The 18,002-nt window shown below is 40.8% G+C and overlaps 3 protein-coding genes across 3 annotated transcripts; all 3 read left to right on the top strand.

Annotated features, from left to right (window-relative positions):
• Positions 1-166: 166 nt before the first annotated feature.
• Positions 167-1,474, top strand: cmc4 (C-x(9)-C motif containing 4 homolog (S. cerevisiae)). The gene is made up of 3 exons (XM_041957754.1): positions 167-272; positions 380-439; positions 528-1,474. The coding sequence occupies exons 2-3, from the start codon at positions 382-384 to the stop codon at positions 656-658; spliced, it is 189 nt and encodes a 62-aa protein (XP_041813688.1). The 5' UTR covers positions 167-272; positions 380-381; the 3' UTR covers positions 659-1,474.
• Positions 1,475-2,120: 646 nt separating this feature from the next.
• On the top strand, positions 2,121-7,052 carry LOC121620761 (hsp90 co-chaperone Cdc37). Its single transcript, XM_041956945.1, has 8 exons — positions 2,121-2,480; positions 2,809-3,090; positions 4,472-4,577; positions 4,678-4,793; positions 4,973-5,095; positions 5,871-6,053; positions 6,147-6,218; positions 6,405-7,052. The coding sequence occupies exons 1-8, from the start codon at positions 2,373-2,375 to the stop codon at positions 6,543-6,545; spliced, it is 1,131 nt and encodes a 376-aa protein (XP_041812879.1). The 5' UTR covers positions 2,121-2,372; the 3' UTR covers positions 6,546-7,052.
• A 1,399-nt stretch (positions 7,053-8,451) lies between these two features.
• tyk2 (tyrosine kinase 2) lies at positions 8,452-17,507 on the top strand. Its single transcript, XM_041956316.1, has 24 exons — positions 8,452-8,577; positions 9,114-9,313; positions 9,427-9,550; positions 9,642-9,774; positions 9,879-10,042; positions 10,384-10,762; positions 10,865-11,047; positions 11,344-11,501; positions 11,597-11,714; positions 11,815-11,998; positions 12,112-12,230; positions 12,328-12,498; positions 12,596-12,683; positions 12,942-13,069; positions 13,736-13,871; positions 14,347-14,498; positions 14,598-14,748; positions 14,836-14,927; positions 15,010-15,196; positions 15,539-15,657; positions 16,169-16,341; positions 16,425-16,542; positions 16,670-16,780; positions 16,873-17,507. The coding sequence occupies exons 2-24, from the start codon at positions 9,130-9,132 to the stop codon at positions 17,014-17,016; spliced, it is 3,516 nt and encodes a 1,171-aa protein (XP_041812250.1). The 5' UTR covers positions 8,452-8,577; positions 9,114-9,129; the 3' UTR covers positions 17,017-17,507.
• Positions 17,508-18,002: the final 495 nt, after the last annotated feature.

Raw genomic sequence — 18,002 nt, 5'->3', positions numbered from 1 at the left:
TATCTATCTATCTATCTATCTATCTATCTATCTATCTATCTATCTAGGTGTAACTTGTCATCGACTGTATATGGTGCACTGACCTCAAACCACCAGATGTCGCTGTTGCACTTTTGCAGACATTATTTGATTCGCTATCGGCACGTCACATGACCAAAACACTCGACTCTCGGGTGCAAGCGGAAGTGGCATGAGTGGCTAACATGAATAAACGACCTTTCATCTAAGACCTTACCATCATACATCCTTACCAGCCAGTCTGATTGATAAAGGTGGGAGTCAGTCTTGGGGCCGTTGTAATGCAGTGCCTGATCAGTATTTACTCACTACTAACGTTAGAGGAAAGCTTTTAAAATCGTCCCTGTCTGTTCCCTTTCAGGTATGCCACAGAAAGATCCGTGTCAAAAGCAAGCATGTGCAATTCAGCACTGTTTACAAGGTACCAACAAAAGCCATTAAAATGCCATAATGTGTTGTTTGAGCAAAGGCCACATTATCGTTTGGCTAACTCCGTCCCCTTCCTGCAGCTAACAAGTACATGGAGAGCATGTGTGAGGATGTGATCAGGGAGATGCGGCGGTGCTGTGAGGCGCAGGCTGGAAACTCCATCTGCTGCTCCGGGTTCAAGGACTCAAAACCCACTCAGACCCAAAAGTAACACATAGCTCCCTGTGGGATTCTTTTGGTGGCGATAATGGCAGAAACATTGTGTCAATGTTTTACGGAGTGTTTAACACGCCATATTGCAACAGCGCAGTGAGTTGTTTGAAACATCATTTGGAAGAATGTGAGTTTTTACAAACGCCATGAACTAGGCTTTAAATGATCTCTATTGTCTAATCTCAATGAGAACAGGCCTTTTCTCATGGCAGACATGTAATTGCAGAAAGGCTCTGGAGCTGGCACACCCACAGGATGTGGCGTTTAACCATTATCAATGTAAAAGCCGTTAGACCCCTAGACTGTAAGAGTGTGTGTAGACTGTATATTTCCCTGACTCCCCTGTTAGCTTTGTTACACCTGTTAGGGCACGACAAATTACACTGTTGTCTTTCACAGTAGTACAGTGAGTCTGGTGACTTTCTTTCAGTTTTTAAGGGACAATGTTTTATATGTAAAGGGAATATCACTGAAAAGTCATGCTGGGAAGCACAGACTTCTGTAAACAGATGCATTATCATTTCTTATCAAAGATGATAATCAAGCCACTTCAGCTTTTGTTTGCAGACCTCAGATATGCATGGTACATAAAATTGTTGTTGTACAGAGCTTATCAGGACAGCAAAAAAATGCAACGACTTAAAGAAAGAAATGTAATTCTATCTCATCAACAATGAAGTTCTCTCTGTGTGACTGCTATATGTCAGCCTTGTGCTCTTGATTAGTATCTAATGTCTAAACAAGAAATTTAACCTGTTGACCATTTGATCATTTGCCAGGCTATGTGTTGTCCTCCAAAAATCTTTTCCAATATCCACATTTCAAAATAAATTTCAATAAACTTAAGCAAAGAGTTTTTTTTCAATGTTTTGACATACTGTAAGTATACATTGACTTGCATGAATGGCCAATCAGACTACACATACACACAGTATTAACAGGTTTTAATACTGAACCCTTAAGTAGTTCAAGATGTGTTCAAAATCCTGTGCAACATAAATGGAGAGGAAAAAGTGCGCCATATTAATTAGAATTTTGATCTGTATTCATCATTAACTCTAAATAACAATTTAGTTTGTCAGTTTGTCTTTTTATCATCTCTGTCAAGAGTAAAAATAAATTCTATACAGCTGTTTGCTGGCAATACTGTAAATATGTTCTTGACAATAATAAATTACATAAGCTACATAAGCAAAGCATATTTACATAAGACAGAGGTTTTGGGAAATACATAGATGATAGAAAAAAAAACATACAAAAGTAAAAAAAATATAAATTAATATTCGATTTTTAATGAAAACATGTTATAAAAGAAGAAATCAGTTACATATTAATATATTTTACATTACGTTATCATTATTTTTTAATATGAAAAACAACATTGTTGATAAACGGTTGATGAAGGCAAGGCCTTCCGGGCTCGTACGTCCGTACGTGCTGACGTCAAGCGGAAATGTGCAACAGCAAATCTTTCTAGAATTCTGTAGCAGTTTCTTGCTAGCCCACGTTAGGTAGGTAGCTACATCTGCCTTTGGCTTCATTAAATACAGCCAGCCGCTGCATCGAATACGAATACACATTTCTGAGAAGAGCAGCGTTCTTTCGTTTTATGCTTTTTTGACTAAAGTTTTGGGTTAGCTTCGTTTAGCCCACCAACTTAGCGGAGTCATATTCCAAGCTAACGTTGTTTGCGTTAGGTCCTTGTTGGCATAATGTCCAGGATAGATTACAGCGTGTGGGACCACATTGAGGTGTCAGACGATGAGGATGACACCCACCCGAACATCGACACACCCAGCCTCTTCAGATGGAGACATCAGGTACAAATTTAAGCCACATGATTTAAAGACGTTTAGTACAATTGGTGTACATTACACTGCAACAATTAGCCAGTTTCCTGTGCTCACTTTGGTGCTGTGTGCAATTACAAACGATTATATTCGAGTTGGTAATCCCTTAGACATGTTTGAGTTTTTATAATCAGTCCCGCAATAATGGAGAGTGGAAGTCCACCATAGTTAAGGACTATGACTCTGTAAGACCAATTTACTGCAGATAGATTACTGGTGATGCATTATGAAAGACTATGATGGACATGAAACCCTTGCACCTGTGGTTGGGACTGATGTTGTAATATTTGTACTTCAGGCACGTGTGGAGCGAATGGATGACTTTAAGAGAAAAGGTGAAGACATAAACAAGACACTCAATGATTGCCGGCGTAGGGTGGCAGAGGCACAGAAGAAAGTACAAGAGCTGACCATTACAACAACTGATGATGCCAAAGCAGAGTTGAGCAAAGCTCAGGCTGAGGAGAGGAAACTGAAAAAAGAGGAACGGGAGTGGGAGAAAAAGATGGATGAACATAACCGGGAAGAGAAGAAGATGCCATGGAACGTCGACACGCTCAGCAAGGATGGTTTCAGCAAGGTGAGAAAGACACCGGGGGCCTGCTAGAAAAACATGGGTTCTTGACCCGTGCTCATGCCTTTCTTTGTGCATTTTTAGTTCACAAGTGCAAGAGATTTTACATTCTACAGCAGTGAGTGATGCTTAGCTTATTGGTACACATTAGATGTAATTGCACTGTATTGCAGGTAGATTCTCATTTGTGTATGTTGTATAAGTCGAAAAATTAGAAATCATGTCTCCATCACATCGTTTGTTCACGAGAGAGCCTTGTAAAGTAGATTTTTACATGCCCTATGTAGTATGTGTTATAGTCACAATCAAAAAGATCTTTAATGGATCCTCATTAAGGTTTTTTGAGTATGTTGCATGTTCATTAAAAAACAGCCTTATATTTGCTGATGTCAGATTTTTTTAAACTCCCAAATGTCAATTTCAGTATCAGCCTCAAAAATCCAGTATTGGTTGGGTTATAGTAGACATGCTTAACAAAACAATAACTTCTGGCAATAAAGTCTGTTTTTGAATTGCTAGCTTATGGGGACATTTCAGCTCCACTTTTGTCTAAAAACACATAAATGTGTAGGGCAGACATCACCGAAGGTCGGGAGGCATAGGAAGGCAGTTTTGTGTTTATGCTGTTGAGAGGAATAAACTACACTGGCTGGGCTCACTGTGATGAAGGAATATGTGACCCAGCTTCAACAGTCCATTTTTCTAATAGTTTTTGGATCACAGTGGAGTTCTATGGTACTGAGGAATAAGCTATATCAGGATGTTTAAACAGGTATTTATATACGTGGTCTATGTTCCAAAAGCAAAAGATACATTTGCAACAATCAGATCCGCTGCAATTCAAAGTTGATTTCAATAAGAAACAATTTTTTAACTTTGGTTCCAGGCTCTGTGTCATCCATCCAAATCTTTTCACCTCTAAAAACACTAGACAGGTGCCTGTCTTGTTCAGTTGTTGCCTCTGGTCTGAAGATGTCAGTGGCCAGTGTACTTTGGAAGTGGCATTAGTTGCTGTCATGAGTGCTGTTGTTTTCTTGCCTTAATTATACCACTGCATGTTTTGTCTTCTATTTAGAATTTATTATTCCATTACTAAATATTCAAAAACTGACTTAGAGGTGGGTATGTGATTAGAAGAATTAGCTGTGGGTCACACATAAACACACAGAGACAAGTCAACTTGAAATACAAATACAAAAGACAGCTCAAATTTTGCACAAGTTTTGTTTTAATACTGTGGCTTCATATTGTATATATCTCTGCAATTTTCTCATACATATTAGTTTATCTTCACACCCTTAATTTCCAGTGATGCCTTACGTGAGATTCTCTCTCAAGAATTCAGAGACATAAGTAGTCTGTTATGATTATTCTCTGTTCCCCATAGAGCATTGTTAATGTCATCCCTGATTCCACTGAGGAGACTGAAGAACAGAAGGAGCAAAAGCATAAAACCTTTGTGGAGAAATATGAGAAGCAGATCAAACATTTTGGTAAGAATCATTGACATGCATTCAGCATTGTTATTTACTGCATTAATGGGAATTGGTATTTGAACGAAGCAATTGTCCTTCATTGCTGTCTGCACTGTAGGCATGCTGCGACGTTGGGATGACAGCCAGAAGTACCTCTCTGACAACCCTCATCTAGTATGTGAAGAGACTGCCAACTACCTGGTCATCATGTGCATTGACCTTGAAGTTGAGGAGGTAAATAGTGCAAAACGTAATGTGTTTTTCATTATTTTGTTCTAAGGTATTCAAATACACTGAAATTAGTTTCATGGGCTACGTCTCCTGAGATCCTGTTTATTTGCCACATCTTGTTTATTCAGCCATTGTGTTCTTAAAATATGTACATTATTCAAAAATGCCTTCTTTTCTTGTAGAAACACGCATTGATGGAGCAAGTGGCTCATCAGACCATTGTCATGCAGTTCATTCTAGAATTGGCAAAAAGCCTCAAGGTGGACCCCCGCGGTTGCTTTCGTCAATTTTTCGCCAAGATTAAGGTACTATGTGTGGATGCTACAAAATCTAATGAAATAACTTATAGCCGTTTGACCAAAAAGTTCCAGGAGCCAAGGAGGAAACAGAGAAATTAAACTCAGGGACTAAACCTTTTCATTTTCACACATGAGAAAATAACTCAGAGTCAGTGTGTTTTCTTTGTATTGATTGTTGCATGACTGTGATGTTTAAGTTGAATGCAATGAATGAAGGAAAAGAAGACTGTAGCTCTAGACCACCTCTATCTATAGTTATTCATTTCTTATTCAGAACTGCAGTTATTTATACAATGCACTCGACTGCCTCTGTCTCTCTCTCCCTCTTTATCGGGCTGCAATAGTTTCTGGATCATTGGAAAATCAGAGAGTGGGGACTTTTTAAAACTGGAACTCAGTCTAGTCCTTGGTTCTTCCAGTCAAAATGCAGGGTAAAGAGCAATTTACCACCAGATTGAAAACAAGAGTTTTGCTACCCTCATTGTTAAAGATTCAAGCCTGTTTCACCTCCTGCTTTGTTGCACCTGTAGTTACACACAACAGTGGTGTCAGTGGTCACTGGAGTACACCTGTACATCACTGAAGCAACCTAAGAAGTTAAACCATTGGAGGTCAGCAAAAACAAGATTTTCAGTGGGTGTTAGGTCACTCTAACTTTTTCTGTTTCTCAAAAGGTTTCTGTGTTGGAAACACCATAATGAATGCAAATATTAATGGGAGAGTTTAACCAAGTGATCATTTGTCTGGCCACCAACATAACAAATGATGTGTGTTCTCACAGACAGCAGATCAGCAGTACCAGGATGCATTCAACGATGAGCTGGAGTCATTTAAGGAGCGGGTTCGGGGCAGGGCAAAGATCCGCATAGAAAAGGCCATGAAGGAATATGAGGAAGAGGAGCGACAAAAGCGCATGGGACCTGGAGGGCTAGATCCTGTTGAAGTGTACGAGTCCCTGCCAGCTGTAAGTTCTTCTTTCATCAAGAGGCCTCAGCGCTCTCCTTTCAACTTCTCTTGTTAGTTTAAAATCCCTTACGAAGTATGTTCTAAATTGCAGGAGATGCAGAAATGTTTTGATGAGAAGGACATCCAAATGTTACAAGACGTTATCAGCAAAATGGACCCAACGGTAGGCTTCTTTGTTAAAGTATACAGTTTTGTTTTGTTTTCTTTCCCCTAATAAACAGCAGACTGTGTCTCGACCAATAAAGTCTGCTGGAAATCAGCTTTCAGTTCTTTAAAGTTTTCTGATTCACAAGTGCAATTATGTCCTGCTTTGGTCTGTTCATAAATGTGACTGTTTTACACATACTAGGAGGCGAAAGCTCACATGAAGAAGTGCATAGACTCTGGTCTCTGGGTCCCCAACTCCAGGACAGATGATGGGGATGAAAAGGAGGAAGACGCCACCTATGAGGAGGTGAAACAGGAGCAGGAAGAAACGAAGAAAGAATGACCAACAACGATCCTATGATTTGTTATTTCTGCAAATGTACTTACCCACTGTATTGCAACTCCACAATGTGTATGACTAGTTTGCCAATCACGGAACAATCAAATAACTTCTCGAAAATATTTAGCTCAGATTTAAAGGATTAGCTTTTACCTAACTGCACAAGTACATAGCATCAGTATCTCCTGCTTGGAAAACAAACTGCTGCTTGTGTTATGGTGTTTTATTTGTTAGGACATCACTAAAGCTTTATTCGTACATTTGTTTCTATACACTTGTTTGTTTGCAGGGGTGTGTATGTGCACACATGCCTGTCTGCTTAATTTGTGCTGTTGAAAAACATTCTATACATTTTCAGTTTGTGCATTTGACCGATTTTTCTTGTTATTTCCAAATTTAAGGTTTTTCTTTGACTTCCTAGGGCTTCAGCAACCAGTGTATTCAGATGGTTATTTCCCCATTTTCTACAAACTTGCTTAAATATTGATTGAATTATATCCAAGTACTCAAGACCAGGGTGTTGTGGTTATGTCTAAAAACTAAATGTGTGGGTGACATGCTCTTCAAATCATAAAAGTTAAAGGTAAACCACGTGAGTCATAAGAGAATAACAAGAAAATGTACCATCTGTGAGACCTGTAGTGTTAGCAACCACTGCTTTTTAATATGGACCTAGTGCATCTGTACAGGGGTTTTCTAGTGAAGGTTTTGGTATTTTCAAGTGGTGTTTGCTCTAGAGATGCAGTGGTACTGTAGATATGCGATGTCCTTTAGTACGTCACAGTGTACGTTACAAGACAGCAACCAATATTAAACAAAAAGCCGTCGTGTTCGGCCTGCTGATGATTGCTTACACTGGCACGACTCATTGTAGCTTTATATGGCCCAATAATTAGTGCAAAAAATTGAGAAAAAAGAAGGCTTGGGGATGATTGATGGCCAATGTAGAATCCCAGTTGAATTTTTAAAAAAAATGGGGGCATGCAGATCTTAAGAGGGTGATGGGGTATAGTGCTGGATAAGTGTGGTTTAATTCTATACTTTTAATGCCTTTGTTTTGAAAGTGATAGTGCATAGTTGGACATTTGCTTGATGTCAGATCTGACTTTATAGCAATAAACTATTTGGTAAAACAGCTTTTACAAAGGCAATCCTCAGTGTATGCTGCCAGAAGCTATTGTGGAAAATAATTTGGCAGGGTTTCCTTCAAGCTTTTGTGTGAGAGAAGCACTGGAAGCACTTGACTGTAATACCAGGACTACCTTACACTGCAATCGAAATAAATGAGGAAGGGCAGCTCAACCTCGGTTTACTCAAGACATAAGACAGAACAAATGTGACACTGACACCAAACAATAAGTGGCCTTGGAGAAAAATCATAACAGACAAAAACAGGAGGAAATAAAGGAAATTCATTTTCCTAGGTTGACTCTGCAAAATTTTATATATATTTATATAAAACATATGGATGGGTGATAAACATTAAGTCATAAAAAGAATTGCTCAGATCCTCTGGTAACAGTACCGTACCAGCATGTAATGTTGTAATACTACATTAAAGTTCTGCTGTCACAATTACACTTAAAATACCCAAATAAAAAAATATGCAGAATGGCCAGAGTGTTACATAGAAAATGTTCACTCCTTTTGATGCATATATGTTGGGTAGTTCTGTATCTGTGACAGTTTATAGATTCAGAAGTCAACCACAATGATGCAAAACGAGGTTTGTAGTACACCTAGGCACATTGTAAACACAAGCAAATAAACGGAAGGACACTTTTACTGCACCTGTTAAAAATCCAAAATGTTTTCTTTCGCAGTACCCAGACTTTTATTTTGAAAGGTCAGCTCGTGCGTACGTGCTTGAACGCGCCTGGAGGGCGTGATCGCGCTGGTTTCGGGAAGCAGTTTGTCAACTGTGGTAGTTGGAGTGTAGGCGAAAGGGGAAGTACACGCGGAATGAAGTCCGACTGTCGGTTCATCTTTGGATGTGTTTTTCTATGAAACGTTCTCGGAAGCTCGACATTAAATGGTAAGTACTTCATAGTCACATACGTTGCTAATGTAGCAGAGATGTTCATATAACAGTTTTTTCCTTGTCATGGCATCCGATACTCTGTGAAATAACGTTATACGAGGAGGACACAGCCAATGTGTGTTATACACATTTATATGTTGTACACATTTATATGAGATTAATTACCATTTGTTCGGTACAAGGCAATAGAGTATTGTGTAATGTAGCTGTAACCAATAAGATGAATGTGCTGTAAACCCCGGAAGGCCTAATGACAAATCCATCCGTGTAATACTGACTACCGTCAGCATTTCTAATTGCTTGTCATTTGTTAACCTGCCTAGTTTTGTTCCGTTACCATCGTATAAAATGAGACCTCCCGAATGTTATTTCATAAACGCACAAGCTGTCGCGTTAAAATTGATCTTACGTTTGTGTTTACGCAGACCTTAATGCATAACGTTGCGTGATTTTATCCAACGCAACAGCTGAATAGCCTAACAGTCATATGCATTGGTTTACATTTGTGTATGTGTGCGTGTGTCCGTCAGATATTCGGTTGTCACCATGTCTAGAAGTGGGTGGTCCACGCGTTCAAGACCAGGGGCATATTCTGGCCTGTGCGAGCCTCCTCAGGATCAGGGCATCCATGTTTACCTTTTCTGGACAAAAGAAGGGGAAAGATTTTTGTCCCACACAGCAGGAGAAGTCACAGCAGAGGAGCTGTGCATCTCGGCCGCAGAGGCTGTGGGTGAGAGTGCCAGCCATGACCAAATACACCTTCACTAAATAAAAGCGGTTTATTTTCCTGCAGTGATTTAGCCTGCTGTTTGCACGTGTGTAACCTCAGTGTTTATTCCCCAGGGATAACTCCCCTGTGCCATGTGTTGTTTGCTTTGTACAACCCACTGTCACGCTGCTGGTACAGTCCAAGCCACAGCTTCTGTCCAGAGGACAATTCAAGCCTGGTACTTCTCTACTGTATGAGGTTAGTCTGTGTTTATATAATACTGTATTAGCAAGGCAGATGAAACACACTGTGTATATTCACAATGGCTGTCTGTTGTCCTTGTACTTAGGTATTACTTTCGGAATTGGCATGGACTTAACGAGGAGGAGCCAACTGTGTCCCGTTATGCTGTCAGATCTGGGACTGATCAGGGGGTTTCTCCTCTACTTGAAATCACATCCTTGGAGTACTTATTCTCCCAGGTTCGTGTTTTAACATTATGCTTTTGGCTCAGTGTGCATCAGTTTTTTTGTTGTGCTCACCATAGTGAAGTTCCTAACCCACTGGCTTCTTGCGTCTCCAAAAGGCTAAATATGAGTTTGTGAACGAAGTAGTGCAGATGGAAGACATTGAGTCAGAGGAGGAGCTGAGTCGCTTTAAAAACGAGAGCTTGGGGATGGCGGTACTTCACCTGTCACACCAGGCCATGCAAACAGGCTGTACCTTACAAGATGTCGCCAAAAGAATCAGGTAATCACTTTGAAAGGAGTGAATATGGCAAGGTCAAGTCATATGATGTTAAAGCTATTAGTTTTTAATCATCCAGCTAAAATTGTGGAAAAATAACAGTGACGAATTGCACTTCAATCTGTAAATTTGTCAGCAAAGATTTTGAAATGTCTCTATTAATTTGAATATGTTCTGACGAAAGACGTGTATTATCTCATTATAATTAGTTTGCTTGTTGTACTGTTATTTCTATCCTGTTTTCAGCTGCTGTGACAATCCAGTTTCTCCTTTTGATCATCAAAGCTTCTTCTAATCAAATTTAATCACTGAATCCAGGTAACATTGAAGTGTCTCCTTTTCAGCTTCTTACGCTGCATTCCAAGGTCTTTCGCCAAACACATTTCTAAAGACAACTTCCTGACGAAAATCAGGATCCGGCGCGTGTTTGCAGAGTTTGTGCGCACCTTCCAGCAACACACTGTGGATAAAGGGCGACTGGGCACCCACGAGATCATGTATAAGTACATCTCCACTCTCGAGCACTTGGCACCACGTTTTGGTGTAGAGACCTTCCCTGTATCCCACCTGGAACTGAGAGAGGACGGGGATGGAAGTAGCTCTTACTCAAACACCACTCATGCACAGGGTGCCTCGAAAGACCACTTCAGAGCTCCCACCACACATGAAATAATGGTGACCGGCATCAAGGGGATTCAGTGGAGGAAGGTGTCCGTTCAGAAGGTTTGTCAAAACACAGTTTCAAGCTTCTGATGGTCTAATACTGTGACATGTTGTGCATTCTGCTGGTGTGGCACTCTCTATCCATTCTGCCTCTTCACCTAGGCACAGGCGAACACTTACTTCAGGAACGACTCTCTGAACTACATGAGGAAAACAAAACAGTCCAGCCAACCGAATGCAAGCGCTCCCGATAAATGGACCTCCTTCTGTGATTTCCCTGAAATAACTCACATAGCCATCACTGGAGCTAATGTGTGCATTAGCACTCAGGACAATCACTGCATGGTGAGAGTAGCTGTTTACCCTTTTATGTAAAAGCTGCAGTACATTAATTTAATTGGTAAATGTGCTTGTGATACATTAGTCCAATTCATATACTGTATATTGCGCTTTCTGCTGAACAGATTACTCAGTCTTCAAAGTCTCTGAATGTACTGCATAGATACTCATATATTCTCTATATGTTTTTGACTATAAGAGGGTTTTGTTACGCTTCGGGCATTTTATTATGTTTTGAATTTGTATGTGTCTGTGGGTGGGAGCTCTGATTGTAAGCTAGTGGTTTCTGTACGTGTATGTAGGAGGTTCAGATGAACTCCCGCCAGGAGGCCGGTTCCTTCATCTCCCTCCTAGATGGATACTACCGGCTGACTGCAGACGCCCACCACTATCTTTGTCATGAAGTGGCTCCCCCAAGGGTAGTGCTGAGTGAAGCAAATGGACTGCATGGACCTATGCAGTGAGTTTTCTCCTCTTTTTATACTTGCACATACAGACACAAACAGGTTAGAAAGAAAGGCTGTGTCTCGTATCTCAACTCTGGTGTGTTTCCAGTGATGATTTTGTGCTGCTGAAGCTGAAAAAGGAGGCAGCAGAGGACGGAGCTTTCCTCGTACGTTGGAGTGCTCTCGACTATCACCGCATCATCTTAGCTGTCCTGAACAGAAATGAGGTAAGTCGGCACCCACGCTCCTCACTGGAAACTATTGTGCTGCAGTGATGGTGAAAATTTTCAGCCACTGTGTTTATACATACGTACGTGTGGCTCATAGAATGGAGCGATGCCGAGCCACAAGCAGTTTCGGATACAGCACGAAGGTTCAGTGTTCATTCTGGAGGGCTGGGACCGAAAATTCTCCAGTCTGAAGGAGCTCACAGACAGCCTCAAGACCTTTGTACTCAAGTCTGGCTCGGACAGCTTCACTGTCAAAAAATGCATCTTGCCAAGACAAGCAGGTTTGTGTTTATTAGGCTTTTCGATTATTGACATGTTTTGCTGCTTTATGTTGCTCATGTTGCTTTTTATTGTGGGATATTTGGGTCTTAACATCAGTTTGTATGTGATGTAGAGCTATCCAACCTTTTGGTGAGGAGGCAAGGTGTCGATCACCGTGTTAACACTGATGCATTGTCCTTGAACATGACCCAGCTGTGCTTCCACCAGATCAAGGACATAGAGATTGTACAGGTGATGAGACCCACTTGCCACCTCCACACCTCCATCTGTACCACCTGACAAGCTCTCAGCTCTTTGACTGACTAGCAGGTGTTGTGTTTATGAGCAGGAACAGCATTTGGGCCGTGGGACCAGAACTAACATCTACTCAGGACGTCTGCTGGTGCGAGGTGGAGGAGACAGTGGAGAAGATGATGAGTTCAACAACAACTTCACTGACCGCAAAGGGATCCAAGTGGTTCTCAAGATTCTAGACCAAAGCCACAAAGACATTGCACTAGTAAGCCTTGTGGTGTTTACATTAATGGTAACCAACACTCAAAATAATATCTGTGATAGTTTAATCTTTCAATATTCCTTCCTTTTGTCTTTCTAAGGCATTTTTTGAAACTGCAAGTCTCATGAGCCAGGTATCCCACAGCCATCTGGTGTTTGTACACGGTGTGTCCTTCAAAGGATCTGAGAGTAAGAGCAATAACACTGTTCATATTCACAAACACACCTCTACTGTTAGCTGCATGACTTCCTTGTTTGCTGCTTCCCCATTACATATAATGATATGTGTTTATACTCAAATTCATGATTTGAATACCAAGTGAACCACAAAGCAAATGGAAAATCACACCTACGCTGTTCTATTTTAAGAAGGATGCTACTTGTTTACATTTTTGCTTTTGGCTGTACCAGAGACTGGACCTGTCACACTTGTTTCTACCGTTACAGACATCATGGCGGAAGAATTTGTGGAGTTTGGGCCTTTGGATGTTTTCCTTCGCAAAGAAAAGGCATCAGTGACTACTCAGTGGAAATTCATTGTTGCAAAACAACTTGCCAGTGCCCTCAGTTATCTTGTGAGTTCAAACGCTACTTTTTCTTTGTATGCCAAATATTATAGTTAGATATGCTTCACTTTCGGCCGTAGCACCCTAAACATGCCTGATCTCATCCGATCTTGGAAGGTAAGCAGTGTCGGGCCTGGTTAATACTTGAATGGGAGACTGTCAAGTACTAACTGTTGTAAGCTTGTGGGGTGGCTGTGGGTCGTCTTCTTATCAGAATGTTGGTGGTTCAATTCCTGGCTCTTGAAGTGTCCTTGGGCAAGATACTGAACACCAGCTTGAGGTGTGTGTTGCGTTGTCAAGCACTTTGAGTGGTCAGTAATACTAAAAAAGCACTATATAAATGCAGTCCATTCTAATCACAGCTAAGTGGTCATTCAAGTGAAATGATAGTAAAGTAATACAAGTGCTATATAATTTAAACCCAGATAGTCTTACACTTTACAATCAGCTGCCGGAGGCCAATGGGGAAAATATTGTGCAGCTTTCCAACTGGACACCAAGGTTTGAGTCTGAGCTGCAGGCAGGAAATGAAATAATCGTATTATCAGACGAAACTTTAAGATAAGTGCTGCAAGTGAATTTCATTTTTGCCTTTTGACTGAATAGCCTTAATAGTTTGTGTTAAACGTATTCTAACCAGAAAAGTTAATGCCAATGCCGTTTTTATCATTGTAGGAGACCAAACGGCTGGTTCATGGAAACGTGTGTGCCAAGAACATTCTAGTGGCAAGGCGTGGTCTGGAGCATGGTACTACTCCTTTTGTCAAGCTGAGTGACCCAGGAATTGCCCTGAGTGTCCTGTCACGGGAAGGTCAGTACCAGCAGCTGATTAAACAGAAAGTCATAATTAATCTCACTTTACAAGAAAACCTTCCTACTCAATCAGCGTCAGGTATTCTGTATTTTGTGTACCGTTTTGCCTTTTTTTAATCAGATTTAGGAAACAGGAAACTTAAACCAGGCCACTTCTGTTTCCTGTTGTTTTGCTCTTTCATCTCATAATCTGCCATTTATGGCTATCCAAAATAGTACATGAGCAAAGAAGAGCAACTTTGTAGAGTTTTTAGTCGGTATTTTTTCTGGTGTATAACTCGTATTTTAATTGAACTATGGGCAATTTAAAAAGAAATTAGAGCAAAAATAATCAGTTTTCTCTAACTTTGATCCATATTAAACTAAATTCTGTTGTTCTGTGGATTTCTTCAAGGAGTTCGTGGAGATTTAAGATGCCTTAAAATGATACATATAGCTTCTGTTAGTTTTATTATCGCTATTCTCCACTGCAGAGCGTCTTGAGCGTATCCCGTGGATTGCCCCTGAGTGTGTCGACAGTGGTACATCCATTGGCAATGCTTCTGACCAGTGGAGCTTTGGCGCCACACTGCTCGAAATCTGCAACAACGGTGATCTTCCCATGAGTGGCAGCACATTGTCTGAGGTAGGCCTTTTATTTATGTTCCAACAGCCACAGGCTGCACCTGCCTATTTTATCCTTCTGATCTCTGATTCTAACACCAGAGCCTTTTTCCCCTAACAGAAAGAGCGCTTTTACCAGCAAAAGGGCCGTCTAGCTGAACCATCCTCCCAGGAACTGGCCAGCTTTATCAGCATGTGTTTGACGTACGAGCCTGTGGAGAGGCCTTCGTTCCGCACTGTGCTCAGAAAGCTCACTGAAATCATGAACAAAAGTGGGTTTTTATTTTCTCACCTTAGTTTTTTTTTCGTTTTTCAACCTACTTTGGTACCTTAACATAATGCTTTTTTTCTGCAAACAGATCCTGATATATCCCCAAGTGAAACTCTCCCTGACAAAGACCCGAGCATGTTCCATAAACGCTACCTGAAAAAGATGCGAGACCTAGGAGAGGTGAGTTCTAATACCCTGTCACCCGTAGTTTTCTTTTTCTGTATGTTATTGAGTGACGCACTGCTCATTGTTCTATCTTCAGGGCCACTTTGGAAAGGTAACTCTCTACTTGTATGATCCGGCCAATGATGGGACAGGAGAACATGTAGCAGTGAAGGCTTTGAAACAAGAGAATGGCAATGTGGAAGGTTGGATGAAGGAGATCGAGATCCTGAAGTGCCTTTATCACGACAACATTGTCAAGTACAAAGGCTGTTGTACTGAACTGGGTGAGTCCTCATCTGTCTGCTTCAGATATATTTCTGAAATATACGACAACATGCAGTGTGTGCATGTGCTAAGGAGTGCTTGCCCAAGACTCTTTTAGCTTGCAGTGCTCAGTGGATGATTCAGGGAATTGATTTTTGATCTCTGTTGTTCCTCTGCAAATATTGAAAATCTATTTGAAGTGCAACACGGTTTCCATTGTATGTCAATATTGTGAGCTTTCAACACGCTGCATGCTGAGCACTATAGCCCCTTAAGCACCATGATAGGCAACAGGTTATTCTTGCCTTTGAAAAGTAATGGAATAGGAGGATAAAAGCTCTGTTGCCATTGTTCATTGGCAGGAGGACAAGTGGTGCAGCTAATAATGGAGTACCTTCCTCTGGGGAGTCTGCGAGAGTACCTTCCCAAACGTAAACTGGGTGTGCCCCAGTGCCTTATGTTTGCTCAGCAGATCTGTCAGGTGAGTTTAGGGGGTTTTTTTGTAGTTTTGTGCTAATCATATACTTTTGCATTTGATTTTACAGATGTCCTGATGCGGTGTGCAAAATGCAGACGTGTCTGTATTCTGTTCCCCTTCTGTCAGAAGATGTGTACGAGCTTACTTTCACTAGAAATTGCCTGAAACAGGCAATCCATCACATTAAGCCCATCCAATAGTTGTTGAGATGTTTCAGTCTGGAATAAAGTGGTGGACAGACCAACTGACACAGACATTAACATCTATAGAGCCACACAACATCAATTTTCAACTTTATTTTGTCTCTGCAAGGCATAGTACAACGCATAAAAGAACACAGATATACAGTACAGCAAGAGGGAGGAGAAGTGCCCTAAATACAGAAGCCCAACAAGTCACTGGTGTCCAATTTTATATATATATAATTTTAGGAACAGACATTGATATTTAAAGTTTTAAAATGAACTTTTTAAATCCATTTTGTCCCCTGTCTGTAATTTTATCCCACTCTCAGGGTATGGAGTACTTGCACTCAAAGCGATACATCCATCGAGACCTAGCTGCCCGCAACGTCTTAGTGGAAAATGACAGTTTGGTAAAGATTGGAGACTTTGGCCTGTCGAAATACATCCCTGAAGGCGAGATCTACTATCGCGTCCGTGAGCATGGGGACAGTCCTGTGTTCTGGTGAGTTCATGCAGCGCTTAACAGTGTTATTCAACGCTTTGTTCCATGACTTTGGCCACTAAACTTTTTTTTGTACTGCATAGGTATGCCATTGAGTGCTTGAAGGAGAGTAAATTTTCCTTTTCCTCTGACATTTGGTCCTTTGGCGTAACGTTGTATGAGATCCTGACCCGCTGTGACCACCGCCAAAACCCTCCAACAGTACGTCATTACTGGCCTCTTACAGCAAGCTCAGACCTACATACTATATATTTTCATGTGAGACTAATGAAGTAAATTTCGAATCCTTGTATTAAATGCACAGTGTACTCTTATGTGTTTTTTGTAGAAGTTCTGTGAAATGATGGAGGCAACCCAGGGACAAATGACTGTAATGGTACTCATCAAACTTTTGGAGAAAAATCTGCGATTGCCTTGTCCCAAAGACTGCCCACATGAGGTAATATTATATGCATGTTAAACGAAATTGAAATTTTGTTGGCATTATGAGTACCCAGCCATGACTACTTTTTTTTTTTTTTAAACCAACAGGTGAAGCTGTTAATGGAGCAGTGTTGGGCAGCAGATCCGAAACAACGGCCGTCATTCAGATCCCTCATCGAGAAGTTTGAGGCTATTCGCCGAACATACGACTGGCAGTCTAATATAAACTTTTCCTTGTCTCAGATTTGCTGAACACGACGCTGAAGATCTAGTCAGCACGTCGTCACTTTGCCACTTTGGCAACTGTATATTACAGGATAGCCAATAATGTTTCTCCTTCTGTGCAATGCCTGCTGCCATTTACATAGATGTCTTTATACTGTAGGTTTCTTTTTGATAAAAGCACACTCATATGTGATATTAACACATTGAATCAGTCAGTGTTTTTTCTTGGCTGGCGAGTTGAACGTCATCAGGAAAGGTGATGTCCTGGACATTCAGCCACTGGGTGTCAACTTTTGTCTTTGAAAAGTTATAGATTTGCATACATCACAGTAAGTATTAAGAATTCCTGTAAGGTTGGGAATTACTAAATTGCATTTTAAGTTTCATTTTTGTAAGTTTTTTGAGTGTATGTTTACTTGGCCTTTCATTTTTGTGTAAACCAGAAGAACAAATACAGAATGTAATAATAAACTATTTTTCACGTCCTTTCATTAAAGACAAACAGATGGATGCATATGCCTCTGCCACACTACACCAAGACTAAAAAGTAAGAGACGAAATCTTGCCATTTTATCACTTCACATATTAGTGAAATAATATGACGTGTGCCCTGCTTCTCTTATTATATTCTTTAGAATAAAGTGATGGCTACCTTAGGGATGTATTGAAACAATTTCTATACTAAAGGGTAATTCCAGCATTGGGGTATAAATGACTAGTAGGGACAAATATTTCTCAAATTGGTCCAGTAGGTCGCCTCAGCTGGCAGCTCAGAAACAGACTGCAATGGCTGCAATGTAACCTTTGGGAGCAAATGCATCTCTCAAAGTATGTCCACCAAAAGTGCTTGTTTTTTGCCACTGATAGGCGCATAATGTCATTAGAAGTGTCTGACAGCATATTTTCTTATTTTGCTATGTTCAGGGTATTTCTGCTCATCAGTTTTTGGGCAGTGGGTCTGTAGCCCCCCAGCCAATAAGAGTGCACAGGATGTGAGGGCTGCAGGTGGTACA

The sequence above is a fragment of the Chelmon rostratus genome, chromosome 17 (assembly GCF_017976325.1).
Source record: "Chelmon rostratus isolate fCheRos1 chromosome 17, fCheRos1.pri, whole genome shotgun sequence".
NCBI classification, from domain to species: domain Eukaryota; kingdom Metazoa; phylum Chordata; class Actinopteri; order Chaetodontiformes; family Chaetodontidae; genus Chelmon; species Chelmon rostratus.
This window is presented reverse-complemented; position numbering and strand designations above follow the sequence as displayed.

What these genes read in the sequence shown, in the direction of transcription:
- cmc4 (XM_041957754.1), top strand. Translation starts at nt 382, where the DNA reads ATGCCACAGAAAGATCCGTGTCAAAAGCAAGCATGTGCAATTCAGCAC. An exon ending in AATTCAGCACTGTTTACAAG is followed by an intron (nt 440 to 527) that starts GTACCAACAAAA and finishes CCCTTCCTGCAG; the next exon opens with CTAACAAGTACATGGAGAGC.
- LOC121620761 (XM_041956945.1), top strand. Translation starts at nt 2,373, where the DNA reads ATGTCCAGGATAGATTACAGCGTGTGGGACCACATTGAGGTGTCAGAC. An exon ending in GCAAGGATGGTTTCAGCAAG is followed by an intron (nt 3,091 to 4,471) that starts GTGAGAAAGACA and finishes TGTTCCCCATAG; the next exon opens with AGCATTGTTAATGTCATCCC. An exon ending in TTGACCTTGAAGTTGAGGAG is followed by an intron (nt 4,794 to 4,972) that starts GTAAATAGTGCA and finishes CTTTTCTTGTAG; the next exon opens with AAACACGCATTGATGGAGCA.
- tyk2 (XM_041956316.1), top strand. Translation starts at nt 9,130, where the DNA reads ATGTCTAGAAGTGGGTGGTCCACGCGTTCAAGACCAGGGGCATATTCT. An exon ending in GATGTCGCCAAAAGAATCAG is followed by an intron (nt 10,043 to 10,383) that starts GTAATCACTTTG and finishes TCTCCTTTTCAG; the next exon opens with CTTCTTACGCTGCATTCCAA. An exon ending in GCCACAAAGACATTGCACTA is followed by an intron (nt 12,499 to 12,595) that starts GTAAGCCTTGTG and finishes TGTCTTTCTAAG; the next exon opens with GCATTTTTTGAAACTGCAAG.